The 22,420-nt window shown below is 35.3% G+C and overlaps 1 protein-coding gene across 3 annotated transcripts in view; it reads right to left on the minus strand.

Annotated features, from left to right (window-relative positions):
- The window catches only part of palmdb (palmdelphin b), a 29,671-nt gene extending 8,879 nt beyond the window's left edge, over positions 1-20,792 (minus strand). The window contains exons 1-9 of one of the 3 annotated variants that reach the window (XM_056249204.1): positions 20,523-20,792; positions 12,305-12,356; positions 11,134-11,214; positions 10,682-10,812; positions 8,706-8,820; positions 8,367-8,391; positions 8,155-8,274; positions 5,721-6,629; positions 3,701-3,835 (exon numbers count right to left, since the gene is read on the minus strand). In XM_056249204.1, coding sequence (XP_056105179.1) covers positions 3,810-3,835; positions 5,721-6,629; positions 8,155-8,274; positions 8,367-8,391; positions 8,706-8,820; positions 10,682-10,812; positions 11,134-11,214; positions 12,305-12,349 — 1,452 coding nt within the window. In that variant the 5' untranslated portion in view covers positions 12,350-12,356; positions 20,523-20,792 and the 3' untranslated portion in view covers positions 3,701-3,809. Of the gene's footprint in view, positions 1-3,700; positions 3,836-5,646; positions 6,630-8,154; positions 8,275-8,366; positions 8,392-8,705; positions 8,821-10,681; positions 10,813-11,133; positions 11,215-12,304; positions 12,357-20,522 lie in introns of those variants that run through there. The other 2 variants (XM_056249203.1, XM_056249201.1) reach the window with 2 other exon arrangements.
- Between the last annotated feature and the right edge of the window lie 1,628 nt (positions 20,793-22,420).

Genomic DNA, 22,420 nt, shown 5'->3' on the forward strand with positions numbered 1-22,420 from the left:
ATTTTAATATACATAAAATATAATGTATTTATGTGATGCAAAGCTGATGCAATGTCTTCAGTGTCACATGATCCTTCAGAAATCATTCTAATATGCTGATTTATTATCAATGTTGAAAACTGCTTAATGTTTGTATAACCTGTGACAATTTTTTCAGGATTCTTTGATGAATAAAAAGTAAAAAAAAATAACTTTTTATTCCATTTTTATTTAAAATAGAAATCTTGTATAACAATATTACACTACCATTCAAAAGTTTGGGATCAGTAATTTTGTTTTCCTTCTTTTTTTGAAAGAAATTAATACTTTAAAGCAATTCAGCAAGAATGTGTTAAATTGATAAAAAGTGATAGTTAAGATTTATATTGTTATAAGATTGTTTTTTATATATACACACATACATTATATATATACACACACATACATTACATGTATACACACACACATTTAAACTTCACAGTAAGTGAAGTGGCGATGACGCAGTGGATAAGACACATGCCTTTGGTGTGAGAGACCCGGGTTTGAATCCACTGTGCGACCCCAATTTGTCCCTGAGCAAGACACTTAACCCCTAGTTGCTCCAGAGGCGTGCGACCTCTGATATATATAGCAATTGTAAGTCGCTTTGGATAAAAGCGTCAGCTAAATGAATAAATGTAAAATGTAAATGTAAGTGTTATGAAAAAAAATAAAAAAATTATTAACTAGATCTAGATGCAAACTAGATCTACTATCATTTAAATATTTTTTATAAATACAATTATATATGATTTTTACGGAAGCGTATTGCATTCACTTGAGGAAAAAAATCTACTCTGTTTTTCTGAATTAACGAGTTAATTATCTCAGAATTACGAGAGAATTTTTCATGGGAAAAAGTTTTTGCTCTGTTTTTCTGAATTAATGACTTAATTATCTCAAAATTATGAGTAACTCATTAATTCATAAAAACAGAGTGAAAAAAATGTTTTTCAAGAAAAAATTATCTCATAATTCGGAGATATTAACTCGCTAATTCAGAAAAACAGAGCAAAAACTTTTTTTTCATGAAAAATTATCTCGTAATTCTGAGATAATTAACTCGTTAATTCAGAAAAACAGAGTAGATTGTTTTTCCTCAAGTTAATGCAATACACTTCCGTAGATTTTATATACATACTGTATATACATTTTTATGTTTATTTACTTGGCTTATTTTCAAGGTGTTTATTATTATTATTATTATGAATACAATATAATCAAGAGAATAATCCATTATAATATGTGAAATTTGGTGATTATGCTGTTTTAACCATGAATTTCCAAGTATTATAACTGTTTTTAATTAATTAAAAGAACATACCTGATTTGAAATTCTAAAATAAGCCATTATGAATACTGTATATTATGAGTACATACAGGCTGCATAGAAAGAAAGTGTTACCCATATTTTTGCTGACATATTAATAGGAGTTCATGTGTCAGCTCTCTGCTTTTCTCTGCATTAATGGGAGGGTGAAATGGACCAGGAGACATTCTCATCTGTAATCAGTTCCAAAGAGGATCCAGCTCTGTCTCACATTTACCCTAGGCACACACACACACACACACACACACACACACACATGCACACACGCCTCCACTCACCCACGCAGACACTTTAATTCACTCAAAAACACACTCACACACCCACACACACATTCAGCTGAGAAGCCCAGTGCTGATGCTGTCTGACAACATCTCAGATCTCGTATTCCACATTTTCTGAAGTGTTCGAGGTTTGTACAAGCAGCCTGGGATTAATTAAACTTCCACAGCTTCTGTTCTTCATGTTGTTCCATCTTCACGCTTCAGGTTTAAATTAGAGAGGACGTTGATGAATTTTGAAGCCCAAAATAATGAGTTTTATTGATATGACTGACATTTTTAATTCATAATGCTTTAAAGATGCACATCATGGATGTCACTAAAGCCAGATTACAAAAATGTAACAATATACAAATTATCAAGTATCAATGCAATCTCACTTCTCACATTTATGATGCAACAATTTTAAGTTTGACATCAAATACAGTAAACGTTTCAGTCGGAAAAGCACAGAAACCTATCACCCCATGCAAGCGTACACACTCTCACACACTTGTTTGCACCAAATCAAGTCTCTTTAGAGCACATTAGCACAAACCCCAATGAGTTTAGCATCTGTTTGTCAGAGCATCTCAACAATATCACATTCTTTACAGCACCACTGAAAAATGTATAACAGCAATCCAGCACAAACTACATATAAAACCAACAGCATGACACCTAAACAAGTTCATTCAGCCCATATATTTTCATTAAGTAGAAGTCTGACCCTTTATAAAGTTCTCTGTGTCCTACCTTGCTGTGATATGAGCAGACGGAGGACAGGGAACGTGCTCAGCGATTCTGTCTTGGCTGAAGCTCTGCTTCTCTGTAACCACAGAGACTGTGACTTACTCTGAATGTGCCAGAAACAGCCAATAGCTGAGCAGCCTCGGCCGTTCCGACACACGCACTCAGTCTCACAAGGAATTTCTTAAAAGCTTTCTGTCAATCAAGCATATTCTCAAGGTTTCATGTACTCGCTTTCTCATCTTTAGAGAATATGTCGTAATGTGGTTCATTACTATCCTGTCAAAAACCTGCCCTTTGTACTGATGCAGTGACAAAGTTTAAGATCAAGTTTAATGTGTTTAAACACTTGTCACTTCTTTTCATTTTGATGTGTGTCATGTAAACATACATTAGACTGGCAAAAATTAGATTCTTAATCAGTATTTTTGTCTCGTTTTATTGTAAAAATATCAAAGCAGGATACATTTACAAATTCACTAAATGCGTAACACTAAAACGTGTTTTCAGAGAATATATCGAATTTAATTCTGGGTTTTTTTTTAACCCCCACTAGATATTTTTCCTGCTCTTTTTATTGCTTTACAACTAAATTTGTTAGATTTATGGTTAACAAAAAAAATAAAAAATTTGCCAGAAAATGCCTTAATATATTAGCAATTTTTGGTAAATTTCAAAATTAAAGTAAATGTATTTTGTTTTAAGGATGTTTTTTGATGGAAAATATGACAGCAGTGCTGATTAGGAAAATAACATTTGGAGTGTGAATGTTGGCAAGACTCAGTTTGTTAAATGTAATATTATTTATAATACATTAAATTAAATCACCTTACATAAAACTTTGCCCCCTAAAGGGAGGTTTTGGAAGGGCACAGAAAAAATGGTAACACTTTACAATAAGGTTTCATAACATTAGTTATAAATAACATTAGTTATCTACTTTAGTTGAATGAACAAGACTTCTACAGCATTTATTAATCTTAGTTAATGTCCATTTCAACATTTACTATTACATGATTAAAATCTAAAGTTGTATTTGTTAACATTAGTTAATGCACAGTGAACAAACAAACTGATGTATTCTATTAACTAACATTAACAAATATTAATAAATACGGTAACAAACGTATTGCTCATTGTTAGTTAATACATTAAGTAATGTTAACAAATGAGACCTTATTGTAAAGTGTTACCGAAAAAATGTATTATCTACATCACTGATAAAAAAACAAAACAAAAAAAAACAGAAAAACACTTTACCAAAAAGCAACATAAATTACATAACAGTCAACTGAAAAACATTATGTACAACATGATGGCACTCAAATATGATTCATGTCATAAGTTTTTTTTTTTTTTTTTTTTTAGATCAGTCTCTCAGTCCTTTCCATCCTCATCAGCAAATACAAGCTGCCGACATTGTAATCTTGCTTTGAAGAGCTTACATGTATTTCTCAGCTGAGACATTTGATTGGCAGCGCTGTGGAGAAGACAGTAAGAATATTTCAGTTTAACCACACCTGGATCTTCTGCATGCAGGTGGTTAGATAGTTAGTTAGTTTCAACCCCAATCAAAATACAGTACAATCCAATCAATCAATCAATCAATCAAATCAATGGATTTGTCTGCGATCTGTCATTAGAGAGGATGATGGGATTGCAGTTAACACATTTACCCTGCACTGGCAAGCCAAAATGAGGGGATGACAAAACAGAGAAAACAATGAATATGCCGAACATCGCAGATTTTAGCATTCATTTTGCACCTTACGTAACGCAAGCCAAGGATTATTACATAACTCTCTCTTTAGCAGATGTTATGAAAGACCTTTTGAACAGACACAGTGTCTTAAAAGCAACCAAGGGCAAAGTGCTCAATTATAGCTGATGGACGGACACGGTGCGTTACTCTGGAGGAGAAAAAACACTATGCTAATTCACACATTAGCTGTCGGAAACGGCTGAACCTATAATGAAACAAAATAAAGAAATGAATAGCATGTCCTAAAGCTATCTAAAACCCATTATGTTTTATCAGCCATTGCACACATTCACCATGGTAACCATAGTCTCCGCCACAGAAATTGTTAAATGAATATGGGATTTCCTTTCTGATTCTTTCTGTAATTTTGTTGTATTTGAATTATTTTTGACAGTGTCAGTGATGTCTTAAAGGAACCAGATTTTTCAACTAGCTTCTATGTTTGCTTGTTTGTCGTGGTTTTCCCAAGCCACTAAAGTCTGATTAGCAATCTTACTCCAAAATCTCCCCCAAAAAAAGTATGACACCAGCAAGTTAATGTCAAAGCAGAAATTATTTTATTATTCATATAAAAACAAGACAGTTGTTATAAGACAAACAATAAGTTTAATTTCATGCACGCCATGCATTTGTGTTAATTAATATTATTATTATTATATATTATTACTATATGTGTGGATGCTCCAAACACAATGCAGCATATTTCAGTTGATTATAAATATTCAAGTCTAGTATTTTTAGTAGTCTTGCTGCCGGATATTTCTTTGCATTCTTAAAGTTACAGTAAGGTTCGACATCAGTTAAAACATTAGGTATCATGAACTAAATTAAACTGTTTTAAAGAAATTATTAATCTAGGTTAATGTGAATGTATACATATTTTATTGTTAGCTACGGTTTATTTTTAAAACATTTACTAACGTTAATTTATATTTATATACTTAAAATGTATATGTAGAAATTAACATTAACCGAGATAAAAAAATGCTATAAAAGTGGATGAAAGTTCATGATAACTGATGCATTAAAAGGAATAGTTCACTCAAAACGTAATATTCTGTCATCCTTTTACTCACCCTTATGTCGTTCTAAACCTGTATGACTTTCTTTCTTCTGTCGAACACAATAGAAGATATTTAAAAGAACCAAACAACATTGGAGTCCACTGACTTCCATTGTCAAGGCTATTTCTAAAATATCTTCTTTTGAGTAAACGAAGGCCCGTTCACACCAAGGATAACTATAATAATAATGAGAATAGTGGAGTCCAATCACTTTTTAGAATGATTTTTTTTCCAGCTGATAAACAATGAAGACATTAACAGCCAATCAGAATCTTTTCTGCTTTAAAGAGCTTGAGCAATTAAAGTGGCAGCTATGAAATAAGTGCACAACAATATTGTGCGTTGCTGTGGATGCTAATATTATCGTTCTTGGTGTGACTTAAATTTTCATTTTTGGGTGAACTCTCCCTTTAAATTATGCTAACATATGAAACCTTTAGATATCAAACCTATAGATATACATTTACAAATCAAACACATGTAAGGAACTAAGAAATGTTATTGGAAACCAAAGTGTCTCCTCAATCTTCGAATGGTACCTGTGGCTATCGGGTCTTCAGTTTCATTTCCAAACGTGTGTCTTCCAGAGCTGGAGGTTCTGATGGCACCAGGCCTGATCTCGGAGCGGTACACTACACTGTTGGGTTTGAAGATCTTGCTGTGGTAGCCCAGAGGGTGGTACGACAAAGGAGCTTCATCATCATCATCATCATCACTAATAACTACCAGTTCAGCCTGGATTCCTTCATCTTCCTCATCGGATTCAGCATTCTGATAACCCATGAAGATCATGGTAACAGGTTCACCAGATTCCACCTCAGGTGGGAGTAAGCTCACAAAGTTGAGACTAGAGTCTTCCTTTGGATTCAGAGGGGAATACCGTCCGAATCCCAGCCCGGAGTCTGCCGTTGGAGTTATCCGAAGCTGTTCCTCACACTCCTGTATGGGAGAAGATCCCGGGCTGATCCTGGTTATGTCGCTGTTTTCATTGTTAGCATATGGTCCATTTTGAGCTGGTTGGTTGGTTTCCAAATACTGTTTGGTTTTAGTGGTTGGAATGTAAAGATCTTCTTCCTGTAAAGGACTCTGGTTCTTGTTGGGCATCTGAAGGCCATGAAGACTGATGTAACCTCTTTCCGTACACTGAGGGGTTGTAGGTCGACTGAATGGGCTTGAAAACACAGGTTCGTGGTATTCCACATCTGATGGGACTTTCTTCTCCGAGGCTTTCATCAGAAGTTCCTCTACTTCAAGAGGGCTCATCTCATTCATGTCATTCTGGGAGTCCTGGCCGTCAGGTGGCAAGGCGTAGACAGATTTCCGCCCATCTTCAAAGAGTTTGATGCCTTGCTGGTGGAGATCCAGAGGTGCGATGGAGGTCGTGGAGAGGATGTGACTCTCACCGGTGCGGAGATCTTTTTCCACACTGATCTTCATGGTGTATGTAGCTGAAAGGAAAGAAAAGCGTTAAACAAAAACCACCTCGAATCGAATCATGAGATTTAAAAAAAAACATAATTGAACCATCATTTAAATAAATGTATATTAAAAAATTATTTTGCAAAAAACAAAGACTTAAATATATTTAAAACACAAAAGATTTAAAATGCATTACCATTCAAAAGTTTGTGATCGGTAAGATTTTTTAAAATGTTTTTGAAAGAAGTCTCTTATGTTCACCAAGGCTGCATTTATTTGATGAAAAATACAGTAAAAACAGTAATATTGTGATAACAATTTAAGATAATAATTTTCTATTTTAATATAGAATATTTTATAATGTAATATTTTTAAATAAAATGTAATCCTGTGATGGCAAAGCTTAAAGCTACACTGTGTAACTTTTTTAGTTTATTCTTAGCTAAAAACACTTAGTTCTTTCAAAAATATATGTGCTCATTAATGTATATTTACTTCGTTCAAGTAATAAAGTATTCTCGTGAGTGCATAAATATGCCATTGAAAATACATATGGGTATTGGTAAGGGGTTCTAATATCGGTCGCCATGTTGCCCCTCATACCCGTTGTGTCCGAGGGACATACCCGTTAATTCAAGCTTCGCCTTTCGCGTTTTAACACTCGATGGCACCGTGTCGAATGTCATATAAATAACCTATATGTTACCTGACAAATTAAATTACTGCAAATTATAATAGTTTTCTAAAATAACCTCATCACTTGAAGGAACACTCATGGACGAGGTCGAACTGGAAGCCATGTTAATCTTGGACTACATTGGCCACCGTAGGAGTTAAAACGAAATCGGAATTGAGAGGAACAGAAACTAATATTCACTGGATGGTCATATACCTTTTCACCGCAGATGGGGGTAAAAATCACACAGTGTAGCTTTAATTTTCAGCATCATCCAGTCTTCAGTGTTACATGATCTTTCAGAAATCATTCTGATATTCTGATTTGCTGCTTTAGACACATTTCCTATTATTATAAATGTCGAAAACAGTTGTGCTGATTAACATTTTTGTGAAAACCGTGATCAATTTTTTCAGGACTCTTTGATGAATGCATCCTTACTGACACCAAACCTTTGAACGGCAGTGTATTTGGTGGAAGAATTATTCTATTTATTATAATTAATATGCTTGAAATGACCCCTTACCTGTGGTAAAAACACAGTAACACATGGCCTCTTGAGGCTTATTGCTTTAATAAAATAATTGTGATCTTGCAATCTGTATCTACCGGTATATACAATATCCTGTTCAGTGTTCAGATGGTGATAACTTGATTTCATAATTCTATGTCATGCCCATAATTACAGTCATGGAAACCATCTTTTTCATGTTTGAAAATGAAAAATGAAAGACAGCATTTACTGTATGTACCTTGAATTGCTATAATTACAGAAGTGGACAGTTTGATGACATGTTTGCACTGTCTAAACAAAATATTCAGGAAATCCTAACATGTTTATGCAGATTATATCAGCAAATAGTTGCCTTGAGTTGTACCTTTTTTCTCCTGCTCTTCGTCAGTTTCGTGTTTCCCTGGTGTGACACTTCTCCTCCTAGTTGTGGGAGTATAGCTCTTCGGGACATCAGGTATAGCAGTGTAGATGTATTGGATTGGCTCTGTAGGAAGTAACATAAAGGTCTGTTGAGGAAGTGTCAAGGGAAAAATGCTGTACAAATAGCAATATAGGAAAAAAAAGACATTTCTTTACCTGGGAGGATATTTGCATTTACTTCCTGTGGGGAAATACAGTAGTTTGCGCAGTACCAAAACCGGATTTGATTGAAGAAGATATAAAACAAAACCAAGTTTCACACAAATCACATGAGGTCACGTATCACGCAAACAGATCCTTTCCTCACAGCACCAACTGGCATCAAACTATTTTATCTTGACGTCAATTCGAAACCGAGGGGAATCTTCACAGCATGCTGCATTGTAGTGATTTCCCTGGTTCCCAACTCAAAAGCGGATCCAATTTAAGGGGCTCGGTGTTGTAATAAGCGGTAAGGAGTCTCCAGGCCTGTTAAAGTGATTACACAAGCAATACCTTTATGATGTCCTCTGGAGTTTTCTCCACCTCCTTCAGTTGTTTCAGAAGAATCTCCTCTTTCGCAGAAATCTCCAGCTCTTGCGTCTCCAGAGCCGCAATCTCCAGCTCTATTCTGCAAAGATGCAGGGAATATTGCTACATATCTTGACTCTCTATCACTAAAAGCCAGTAATCAGGTCAAAAACAGCTAAAAAGGGGTGATTCTGAGACAGCCTTTAGTCATTTCGGCCCCAAGCTATGGAACTCTCTTCTTGACAAACTACAAGCAATCAACTCACAATGCAAGTCTCTCAAAACACATATGTTCAGTATAGTCTTTTTTTTTATTGTTGTATGTTGTTTTATAATCTTATCTCTATTATGTGTGTGTATGTATGTCTTTCTTTTCTGTGAATGCACACATGTATTTATGATCTGTAAAGCACTTTTTAAACTGTTTTTAAAAGGTGCTATATAAATAAAGGTGCTTCAGCTTATTTTTCAATTAAGTTATATGTAGATGAAATAATGCAACATAATGTTTTTACTTAAATGCGTGGTTCCCCCAAAAATGAAAATTGTGTCATGATTTCATCACCTTCATATCGATCCAAATCTGACTTTATTTATTCTGTAGAACACAAAAGAAGATACTTTGAAAATGTTTTAATGGTTTTGTCCATACAATGAAAGTCAAAGAGGTCCAACACACTGAATACCACCTACTTTCATTGTATGGACAAAAAACCTCATAAAGAAAGTCATAAAAGTTTGGTTCCACACGAGGGCGAGGAAATTATGACAGAATTAAAATTTTTGGGTAAACTATGCCTTTATTTTAGTAGTGCAAACCACTTCAATTTGTTAACTGTTAATATATATTAACAGTTAACAAATTGAAGTGGTATATGAAATATAACACACACATATATATATATATATATATATATGTGTGTTATGTGTGTATGTTATATTTATATATTGCATATTAGGGATTGTTCAAAAACATTTCAGAATAACACTAAAAAAGATGCATTGTACATAAATCTAATATAATAAAAAAGATTTAAACAAAACAAGTAGCTCTGTTTTCTTTTGAACGAGTGCTTCACCATTATTGCACATCATCCATATATGTAGTTTAATTCAGTAGGTTCTTTTATTTTATTTTTTTGTGTGTGTATATATATATACTGTAACAAATGTATAAAAAATAGTTTTAGTATTTTTGAAGTAACCTGATTTCATGAAAATCACTCTATATAATGGCACCTCCTTGTGTAATGTTTCGGTATTGTTCAATCTTTAACATTCTCTAGGCCTATAGCATGTGCAGAGAGCTGATTATATCAAAAAATGAGTTTTTAGTTTCAGAATGTATACCCTCATTTATGTTTTGAGTGGGGCCATGAACCTATACGCCAAGATAACTTACGGGAAATGACCAGCCACCTCTGTCCTGTGATTGTGGAGATTTTCATCTGATTGCTTTTTCCTCTCTTAATCCAACTGGTTTAAACTGCAGCCATCATATTGAAGAGTCTATTTGAGAAAGCTCTTTGGAGATTTGAGTCCTTTAAGTTTAAATCAACCTTAACAACCAGTGTTTCACAGATATACCTATGGTAACTAGAGAGTGGTTCATTTTCTATCTCTGAAAAAGATTTTTCCTCAGTTATTTAGTCCTTTTGTTGTGTTAGTCATGCTTCCTGCGCCAGGTATGACCTCCTGCATAATGAATTTATTTATTTTTTCAGACAAAGCTTGTCGTAAGTCAACAGGCTCTTGCTGCCAAGGCGGGTTGTGTAAGTAGACAGTTTATGTAATACTGTGAGTGAGGTCTATCTGTCTGAACCTTGGCTAACACTTTAAGCCCATCACAGTGGTTAAACAAGAATAATCCAATTGCTTCTCACAATCAGGAAGTCGAGAACCTTGCAAACCATTAGTGATAGAGTACAAACTTTTTTTCACTTTTTATTTGTAAAGAGTACCTGTCGATATTGCTCTGCAGGAGTTTAGTCTTTTGTTGGAAATCTTCAGTCTGGGCCTTCACAGATTCTTGCTCTTCTTCGCTCTGGGTGCTCAATCCATCCATCAGCCATTGTTCTCGTAGAGTTTTTTTCTGTTTGTGCAAAGAAAGCAACACAGCATATTGTATCCAGATTTTTTTTCCTTTACATTACAGTGTTGTAAATTAATCAAATAAAATCACAAAATGCAAACACAATCTGTTGCAATAATATAATGATCATTTGACGTAAAAAATTTAAACATTAATTTAATTATTCATATTTTGATTCTTATTATTCTATTAATCATTTTTTTATGAATACTTACTGGAATATGTTTTAATAATAATAAATTCTGTATTCTTAAATATTTGATTTACAAATATATATATATATATATATATATATAAAATTACATACATAACAACACATACCTTTAGATATTGTAGCTTTAATTTCTCTTCTTCAGTGTTCCTTCGTTTCCTTTCTATCTCCTCTCGAATTTTTCTTTTGTCCTGATGAGAAAACACAGTCATACTATGTAAAGTAGAATAAGATCCTAAACCTTTTTCAGTTTCACCTTGACCCCATACTCTTTTGTTGTTTCACGTCTTGCTATTAACACAAGCATGCATAGGGAGAGAACTAATATAGTCTTTTTGAGAGGGAGGCTTTGCAGCATTATTTTTAACTCTCTAATAAACTATGACTTCATATATAAAATGAACAGCTCAAAGGCTGTGTGTGGACAGAAATAACACATGGACAGATATCTCCATATATGCTCTGAATGTTCTTTGATGGAGTTCATATACTGACATAAACGAACACACTTTTAAACAGATATACATGGATTAATCTCTCTGATTTGTTGTCTGGCTATTAACTCTTTCGCCGCCATTGACGGAATTTTCAAGCTTTCCTTTGTTTTCACTGTTATACGGTAGGGGGCGCTGTAACACATCTTCTGAAAGAGTTCTGAATCTTCATATCAAAACACATGCAAAAAAGAAGCACAAAACAAGTGATAAAAGCATTGCTTTGTAGTCTTAAAAAAAAGATTGTGATTTTCTCAGCTTTAAGTTCAAAATGTTGCTTTTTAAATGAAACTTACTCACATTCAAGTGTTCAAAAAGCTAGAATAAAACGTATTGTTTGTTTGTTAGAGACTGTTCTTTATTTTGATATATTGCATGTTCAGATATTCATACAAAAATTCTGGGAGCAATCAAAATTTTGAGAAAATTATCAAAAATGCTGCTGGTGGCTGGCAAGTTGAAAAAAAAAAATCCTGACAGGGAAAAGGTTAATGGTTGTGTGGTTCATATCATCAAGGCCACAAAAGTATTAAGACTATAATGCTGGGACGAAGCGCTTTTATTTAAATGACACACTAAAAACTCTCACCTTATCAAGGTTACCAGACACAACAGAGAAAAATGAATCTGTTATATACACGTTTCAAACACCTAGAAAGGTTTTGTGATTACCAACTTGACACCAAAGCCAAATAACAATAAAGTGACAATATTTCCCTTGCCAATATAAAACCTCGATTCTCTGTTACACAAAAGACAAAACCAAAAAGAATAGCCTGATACTCACTGTTATAGCCTGCAGTCTCTCTCGCAGCAGGGTTTCTTCCTCCATTATGCTCCTGACACAGAGAGAGAGAGAGAGAGAGAGAGAGAGAGAGAGATAAACAACCTATTCTCACTAACAACCCTCCGTCAATTTCTGTCTAAGACTAAGAACAGGTTGGTAACAAGCTGTGATTGGCACATGTGGGTTGGCATGAGCGAAGTTTTGGTAGGGGGAGACTTGATGGTGGGCGTCAAAGCTGGAGGAAAGGAAGGAAGAGTTGTTGGGGGCTCTTTCACCCACTATCTCTCTGCTTGAAGGATGAATGAGCACATAAAAAGATGAAAGATGTACAAAAGGTGTGTGTGTGTGTGTGTGTGTGTGTGTGTGTGTGTGTGTGTGTGTGTGTGTGTGTGTGTGTGTGTGTGTGTGTGTGTCGGTTGTTGCTATCCATGATGTGCAGTAACCATGACTGCCATAGCTAGCATGTCACTCTTTGACACTTCATGTGTCAGATATCTCCACGTGAAGTGCTTTGCCCATGGGACAGAGTAACATAATGTCTCATGTCAATAAATAATAGATAAATAGCCTGACATTACTGCGCTACAACCTGGGGTCATTTAGCTTCCACTTAACAGAAGAGGTTGGGTTAAGTGCGACTTCTGATGGTGTAGTATGTACAATTATATATTAAAGGTAGACTGTGTAATTGCTGCACCAAATAATAATAAAAATAGTGCCATCAAAAGAAACTGGAAAATAAATTTGACATTTCCTGAAGAAAATGGTACTTGTGTGCAGATGTAGCCGCTATGATGCTAAAGTGTTGTAGGTGGTTGCCAGGGTGTTGCTACGGCATTGCTATGTCTTGGAGTCTTTTTGATCATGTGATAAGATCACTAGGATGTTCTTGTATTTGCTAGATGATCAAAAGAGCCCTCCTAAAATAACGTTACTTTTTATTATTCTAATAATTATTATTATTAAAAAATTATTTGAAATTATATTTAATTGAAGAATATTATAAAATGTTTCATTAAATATAATTACATAAATTATAATAATTTAAAAAAGCATATAAGGTACTAGAATGATTCATAATAGATCATTAATTAATAATAGAATATTTTCATATTTACATTTATTAAACAAACTATAATTATTTAAATTAGCAAACACAACTATGGTTTCCAAAGAGGTTTCCCTATTGCCAAATCTTTCTCTGCACAATAAAATGGAAAAGGACAAAGTCATTTCAGCTTTATATAATCTCTGGTGCATGAAAAGCAAGTGCTGAGTTTATTTATCAAAATTATCAAGACAAACCATTTCTGTAAATATCTGCTTTGTATCTGTTCAGTGCAGTATTGATGTCATGTATCTTGAATTTCATTCAAGGCCATTTCTCAGATGTTTGGACTTGCAAAGCAAAAGTTGTTGGGTTAAGAATAGCCCACTGAAGACAGACCTCATCCCCTTTGTACAGAAATAAACACATGACCAGCAATATATACACTCTGTTGTCACAGGTGGACTGCAAGGTTAAATGGCACTCAGATAACGACATGTGGTTATGAAACACACGTGAATGACAGAGCCCTCTGAGGCCCTGTGATCTGCTCAAAAACACAGGTGTGATATAAAATGTCACGCCCGAAAGTTTTTTTTCCTATGTTAACATATTTCCCATTGAAACAGGACTTTTTGGTGAGGCATATTGAAATATTCATTATTAGGCGAGAATTTCCCATTTTATTTTTCATTTATTCAAAATACAATTTAAGTAATGAAAGCTATAAAACAACTAATTCATTTATAGGAAGTAGTAATAAAATAAATCAATTAATTTTTTTATTTTTCTAAAATTGAAAAGTTGATGTTCAACTTTTAGGAGTACATTAGCATTTATGGCTGGCTTCAAAGCTAACAGATATGGGCTAAAAGTCACAATTGTAGATTTCATGGGGCCAAATCCTTTACAAACTTGAAAAAAAGCAATATTTCCTGGTTGTGCCCCTCTCTCCCTGGTTGAAGTGTGACCTATGCTCCATCTGACAGGTGTAGAGTTCAAACGAAAGCCCATTGCAACATGGACAGAGTGTGCTAAGCGTTGTCACATGTGGCCTTTGGTTTAAAATGTCAGGCTTGTCCCTTTCTTAAAAACAAACAGTCCTGAAGACGTGTGTTGTCTCAGATGAGGACCCATCTGACATCAATGTGACTAATGTCTTGCACTAACTGTAATGCCTGCTCAGATAGCACCCGTCCTCTCTGCCTGGTGACTGTACACATTACTGACACCCTTGACGCTATCTAACAAATAGATCTACAACCAAGCAAACAAACACTATTTTGTTTTTAGATCTAAATGCAGTTAGTGACCTAAACACATGAAGTCAGTTTCCCTGCAGATTCTCAAAGGAACCAAGAACTCACAAACAAAAATGACATTTCCCCATGACACCACTGACCCATCATGACTTTAAATGTCTCACCGCTTAACAAGATGCCTCACTAATTTAAGATGCAGATTAAGTTGTATGGCAGAGAGAGATGCATTTACAGATATTAGTGCATCAGGTTTTGTTAGAATGTGCAATCAGAGACGTCCCTGTCCTCACATACCCTTTCTGCACTTAGAAAAAAATAAGCGTTAGAATTAATTGGTATAATAGAACCAAATAAATATTTTGGATTAAAGCTTAGCCAAATAGACAGTCAATTAATGCACTAAAAAGAGAGAGATTATTTTTTAAACAAACAATAAATAAAGTATATACAGTAACTGCTTTCTGCTTTTCTGCATACTGTGCATTGTATTTTGGACATAGTACCATGGTAGGAATAGTGTGTTTTTCTGGACAAGAACAAGGACAAGAATTACACTACTAATTAAAAGTTAAACTAATTTAACTGTATTATTAGGCTAAGTAATCAAAGCTCTATATAACAAATTGAAGTATGGGAATTATGAAATCAAGTAAAATAAACATTCTAGAATGAATATTTTAAATTAGTCTAAAATTGAAAAGTTGATTGTCAACTTTCAGGAGTACACAATCATAGATGGCATCAAAGCTAACAGATACAGTATATGGCTAAAAATCAATATTATAAAATACTGCCTTATTTTTACTCTCTTTGTCTAGGCAGGTGGTGCTGGGGAGGAGGAGGGCTAAAATAAGAATTTGCAAAGCAGACAGACTTGTGTATTCATTTTGGATGCATCGTGGTTATAAAGGCTAGTAATGAACACGTGAAATCGATTGGCTGTGGAAGTTACATTGAAACAACCAATCAGAATGTGAATAGAGTTTCAAGGCTGAACTATTCATTAAGATCAATGTAAGATCCATTATAAGCTGGGTTTCCATCCAAACATAAAGGGAATCTTTAAAGGGAAAGTTAGCAAACAAATCAAACAAATGCAAATTAGGTGCGTTTCCATCAAGTTGTTCGAGCGGATGGCGGTGGTATTGGTAACCTAGGAACCAACAGTAAATAAAACACCATCAGCGGAAACAGACGATTAGTCACGTGGGTTTAATGTACGCTACATCAGAATTTATTCGGCAAATACATTTCCATCTCCCATTTTTCGCATGAACTCTTTTTCGCACAAGTCAAAAACCACATCAAGCGAGCGTAAAAACTTTTTTGCAAATGATTTTTTTCCTGAAGTTTGGGGTTTCCATCACTTTTTTCTGATGCGATACTTCAAAATGAGCATAAAAACCGGGTGATGGAAACACAGCTCGCTTAAAGGTGAACTAAGTAACTTTTTTACCTTAACCGAACAGCTTTGGAGTCATTGTAATGTTTATATTACTGATTTCGTGTTGAATGGTGGTCGTCTCGCACCCCCCTGGTGCCTGTGAGCCGCAAAACCACCCTTGCAACTTTGGGCCGGCGAGCCGCCGGCCTCAGTGTTAGGAAGTATCGTGTGATATCAGGTCTCGCGAGGTAACGAATTGCTTTACGGCAAAAAACAGATCTGATAAAATGAGCATCAAACAGAAATAACCCGGCGCCGTATACATGTGGTGTTGGGCGCGCGCAGCTCTTAAAGGGGCCATACCTTATTTCCACTCGTTACAGCGTCCATCCTACTGAACAGGTACCGGTGTACAGGGGGAGGGGATCCGGCCGTGAGTGTGAGCCATCTCTGCGTGAGTGCTATTCACGACAGTACAAGTACTCCACAGCGACTCTAGGGGTCGCTGTTTGACAAAAACGGAATTCCTACTTAGTGCTGCTTTAATTGACACGATGAAAGCCTTAGTTTCATTCAGATAATGAGCTCACAGTCAGGTTAGTTGTAGTATTGTAGTTATACAGGGCAGGTCAGGAAACTGCTCCTCGCCTCAGAAGACGTTTACCTGTGTTTAATCTGACCTCTTTCTCTGTCCTCGCTCTAAAAATACCTCACCGGCCAAGCACAATAAGAGCGTGAAATACTCTGTTGTTTATAATGACTTATTTTTCCGATTTTTCATGAAAGCTACAACATTCTTTTTGCACTTCTTCAATTTTGTACAGGCAGTGTTTGAAAGAAGCTCACACAATAGAGCTAATTTATGCAACAAATCGGAATAAATTATGCCCCAGCTAAAAATGAGCCCGAGAGTGGAAGGATATTATACACAGACTCGCATACACCCACACAAGCTGCTGCATATAAATGTCTCCCAGTTTAATGTTCCGAAGCACTTCAGATCCACAGAACTGGAATTCTAATGCCCTCATCCAGAATTCCGATGCATTATCATTCCTCTCTGCTTCAGTCAGCTCAGATTACAGCAACCTGGCAGGGTTCAGTGAGGGAATTAGGACGCCCAGTGTGGCGACAAACAGGAGAAGGTCATGCCAGTTAGTCCTGCCCACGCTGGTTCTCACTGCCAGGCTTGAGACGGGTTCTGCTGCAGAAAATAGTGTTCGTCTCACAGCTGGACTGTCGGTGCTGGACTGTCAGGCAAACGCTGGCCCCCGACCTCTCTTGATTTCTGAGATCCATCAGCTGTTAAGACATACACCCCCCTCTCCTCCTCCAAACCATGCCAACTGCTCTCTTTCTTCCTCTCGTCTTCTATTTCCATCTCTCTGATTGCATGACTCACAAGCAGGTACCTAAAAAATACTGTGGTGGCAGCATGGTACAGTGAAAGTATCATAGCAATTCTTATGCGTTGATATGATGATATGGAGTTCCCAGTTCCCCCCTTTTAATTTTACATGATTTTTCCAGTTGTTCATAATGATAGGATTAGGATTTTAAACAATTTGATTGTACTTTTATTTCGACAATTTCTAGCCAATGAAATATTTTCGAGCTGAGCATAACTGAAATAATTTTTTTTTTTACTATTTTAGATATGGGTAGATATAAATGTTTTTATGGCTTTTCTGTTTTTGTTTTTCAGATATTAATTTATTTCTATGAAGATATTGTTATTTTTGTAATAGTATTATTGAGTATCATCAATAGTTTTATTAATATTTTGAATCAGATTCTATTTTTTATATTAAATGTGTCTATATAGTTGTATAACTTTTTGATTTTAGTTTTAGTTATTTTAGTACATCAAGTTACACAAAATGGAAATAAGAAATTATGCCTTGGCAACTATAGCTGAAATAAAATAAGTTTACTTATTTCAGTTAATGTTCATTTTATTTAAATAAAATGTATTGTTATAGTTTTAGTTAAATTAAATTATTAAAAATATATTCACTGTGATATAAAATATGATTAATTTTCCTGAATTTTAGTGATTAATGGATATGATTTTACTAACATTTTCAAGTCATGAATACTAATATCTTAAAAAGTCATAGAAATGTCTATAGTGGATATAATTTTATTACGTATATTACATAATTTTAGAAGAAAAAAATATTCTCTAATCACTACAGAAATTTCTTTGACTAAATATTTTGTCTTGATTTTTAAAACTTGATAATATTACCATGGGATCTCTGTATATACCATGAATCTGAATTAATTGAATTCATTGCAATAATTAGATGTAAATCCTTTATTTTCACTGTACTGTTTTGTGCATGTCCAAAAAATCATAGTAAATTCAGGGTACTCTTCAAGGTATTACCATAAATACTATGATGATATACTCTGATATACACCACTGTACCATTTAAATGCCAGAGTAAATGAATATAGTAAACAGGCAGTATGGTACAGTACAAAGTACCCTGGTAATACCATCTGATACCATCACTGAACCACAGTGTTGCACTTCAACTTCAAAATACTGTAACACAATAACTAAAAAAAATGTCCTAATCCTGCTGCAATCACAGCAAACATCCTCTCAGCCACAGTCACAGCTCAGAGGTCAAAGGTTGTCATGGTGCATAACACCGATCAAAAACACTCTTATAGCGGCCCGATCTCCCTCGCTCGAGTCTGACAGAAAGATTTCGCTCAGATTCAGTCTAGAGACAGACACCTATAATCTCTAATCTAAGCTCTAATGGTTTAAAAGTCAAATTCTTTGGGGTCTGCAGCCTTTAGTGTGTGGAAAACATCCTGTTTTAAAGCATTTCCATGTATACTGACACCCAAAGGTGAGAATTTATAACAAAACCTCAGACATGCATTAATTTTCAATAATTCAACAGAGAAACTAAGTATTCCACTAACACCACAAGTACATCAATGTTTATCTCAAGGCATCATACAAGGTTTAAAACTTCGTTCTGATTGGTCAATTGCAACATTCTGCTGTCAAATATTTCAGTATAATAACCCGTAAACATTCAAATTGATCATTACTGGCAACTGATTTCCTCTCAAAAACTCAACAATCAACTCAAGAAAACAAAAATCCAGGCTAAAGTAGTAGACTATTAAAACAAATGTTGTGAATTAGATTTATTTAAATAGATCTTGTCAATGTAGTTTCATTACCATTCACTAACCTGTATTGTTTAAAACTTAATTTATAATACATAATTTGAAGATATTACTTGTCTATGAAAAAAAACAGACTACTTTCATCTCTCTAGTATGACACTCTGGTCTCTTTCCTCTAATACAATAAAATAATTTCAACTCAAACATGATTTATTATAAATATGTTTTAATACAACTGGTAAGTAGCCCTATAATGAAGATGATAGTGTACAATCAACCAATCATTATCACAAAATAAACCTAAGTCTATGTGCCTTCATGATGGGGTCCTGACTCCTGATCACCCTGTCAGAATTTATTTTGCAATAACAACCAGCTGATTGAACATTATAATTACTTAAACACATTTAGTAACCAATGAGAATATAAAATTCAATAGTGCTGTGTATCAAGTGAAATACACAGGTTTTGGTTACACTTTATGTTAAGGTGTCATTGCTACAGTGTAATTATATATTTAAGTACTGAGTAATATTAAGCAACTGCATGTACTATAGGGTTAGGGTAGGATTATGATTTGGTTGACGGTTAGTTACATGTAATTATGCATAATTTACTGTTATTACTATGGTAAGTACATGTAACATATGTAACAAAAGACACTGTAAAATAAAGTGTTACCCAGGTTTTATAAGTATAACCTTCATCGTGAAATACCGACAGACTAAATCATATTATGTGTATGGAAGTGGTGTGCTAGAATATTCGCATGCAGGCTGATTCATATATGTGGGTGGAAGAGAGAAGCAAAGCCTCTCTCTCACCCCTTGTGTTTTTCCATGTGTGTGTACTGTGTACCGTTCGCAGGTACGAGACTATACAAGACTATACAGAGTGACTTCCTGTCACTCTGTGGTGAGTTGAGAGAGAGGAGGGTGTCCCCGACTAGGGTGATGCCAACACAATGACGCCATAAGCCTCCTGATGCTTTGACACACAACAGCAAACTGGCAGTCTAAAAGTCAGACCCCATTAAATCAGTTGACAAAAAGCTTTACGGACCTACCGCCGTCCAGCCAGGACAGCGGGCAAAAAAAGGCAAGCTTAAGGGAATTAAAAGCTTACGAATCAATGGACCCCCCGGCTCTTTTTCACACTGTCCACAACAAAAACATATAAAGCAAGTAGCCTACCTTCAGGCAAGTACAACACAACTGAGCTAACCAGTTCACCAAGCATAAGTATTATCAGATTGTTAAGTGGCAGGCAGCAAATAACATTTAGAAGGAAAATAGCAAGCTGAATTACACTAAACAGACTATTTTTAGACACAATCACAAACGAAAGGAAGAGAGCAATGCTCACCGGTTTTCTTCTGCTGATGGTTTTAGTTGGGAAGCGCTGACCGGAATTCAGTCTGTTCCTTCCAGCATGGTTGCATGAGTGTGTAATGAGTGTGTGTGTGTGTGTTCAAGTGCAGGTACTGTAGGATGAGGGTTGATCCTGTGTTACCATTCACTGGCAGGCTGCCCCCTCTCGCTGTCTCTCTCTCTCTTTAACTCTCCGATTCCCTCGCTTTCTGACATGCTATCACTCTCTCTCTCTCTCTCTCTCTCTCTCTCTCTCTCTCCGCTCTCGAGCTGTCAGAGCCGGGCTGCTCTACCATGTGTTAGCCCACGTACAACTGCAACACAATGTGCCCACACACACACACACACACACACATACACACACACACAGAGAGAGATCAGCTGTTGTTTCCATTACATGAACATGCTGACACACAATTTGGTAAATTACTCCTCTCCAAAATTAGTTTTTAAAAAACAGCTCAAAGGTTTCGCAAACACTCTGGTTTTATCTAGGGCTTTATTGAGTGTGTATGTGTGTGTTGTAGGGAACTACCCCCGTTAAGATGGTAATATTTCATCTGTATCTCTCTATTTCCCTCTCAGTTTCATGTCACAGCGGTGATATTCAAAAAACAGAGTTCCCCCTCACGGCAGATGTTCAAACTAGGCAGATTTTGTGAAGAATGCCTTTAAAAAGCATTGTAATAACATATTTTGAACAGTTTAGGTTTTAAACATTTGCGCATCCTGGACATTTCACACTACAAATATCACCCTAGCAACCTCCAGAACAACATAGCATCTAATGAATTTTTTTTTTCAAAGCAATTTAGCAACCACATAGCAACCACACTTTAGCAACACCCTAGTAACCACTTAGAACATCTTAATAACCAGGACTGCCAACTTTTGAGTGAGATTTTGGGGTTTCCCGATTTGATTCATAAGCTTGAGATTAGATTTCGATCGGGACTCAATATTGAAATAATTTTGATATATAGGCTACATGGGGTGCAATGGGGCTAAAAGCACACCGCTGTAAAAGGCACATTTTATTCTCTTCTAAACCAGATGGCACAAAACTTGCTGCATAAAATATCATAAAAATAATATATCAGTCGTATCATATAATAAAATATGTATTGTTAATGCCATATTATATTTTTATGGGATCTGAAGCTTTCAGAATCTTTCGTTTTAAAATATTTATTTGAATATATATTTATTAAACAAAATATATTTCCTTTATTTATTAAAATAAACAGAAAATAGTGCAACCTTTGTATATTACTTATGTATTATAAAATTATAATATATCTTATAATATATATAACCCCACTGGTGGGGTTGTTACACCAATTTGACGCTGGGAGAATGAAGGGACATGTTTTTAAATTGACCAAATTAAGTTTGGTGATGTAACGTTAGTTAGGCTATCTTTCACGCTCTATGGCAGCCAGGGTGGACATATAATTAGGCTACTTGACATGTTTAATATTATTTATCGCTATTATTATCGCTAATTTGTATTCAAGTCTATGGGAAGTTTAGTTTATTTTCCCCTAAAAGTGAGCGTGAATCTGTTCAGAGACATTCTATGACGTTGCGCCGGTTGTAAATAAATAAATCATAAAGTGGTTTGTTTCGCCTAAAAACTTGTAGCAGCTAAATGCGTGGCGGCGAGGAGGGTCTTACCCATAGATTGTAAAAAAAATAGGTCTTACCCCACTCTTTTAGCATTACTGATATAAATACTTAATATATAGCCTACATTTATCAAAAACGAAGTAAAATCATTCACTGGCTTACCATGGTGACTCGATGAGGTACGACTACGAGTAAATGTCCGGGTAAGACAGCTGTGGCCACCGGTGGCCACTGGGTGGGGTGGTTAACGTTACACCAATTTGA

This window comes from Rhinichthys klamathensis, unplaced genomic scaffold (genome assembly GCF_029890125.1).
Source record: "Rhinichthys klamathensis goyatoka isolate OS25496 unplaced genomic scaffold, OSU_Roscu_1.1 h1tg000059l_1, whole genome shotgun sequence".
In the NCBI taxonomy this organism is placed as follows: Eukaryota; Metazoa; Chordata; class Actinopteri; order Cypriniformes; family Leuciscidae; genus Rhinichthys; species Rhinichthys klamathensis.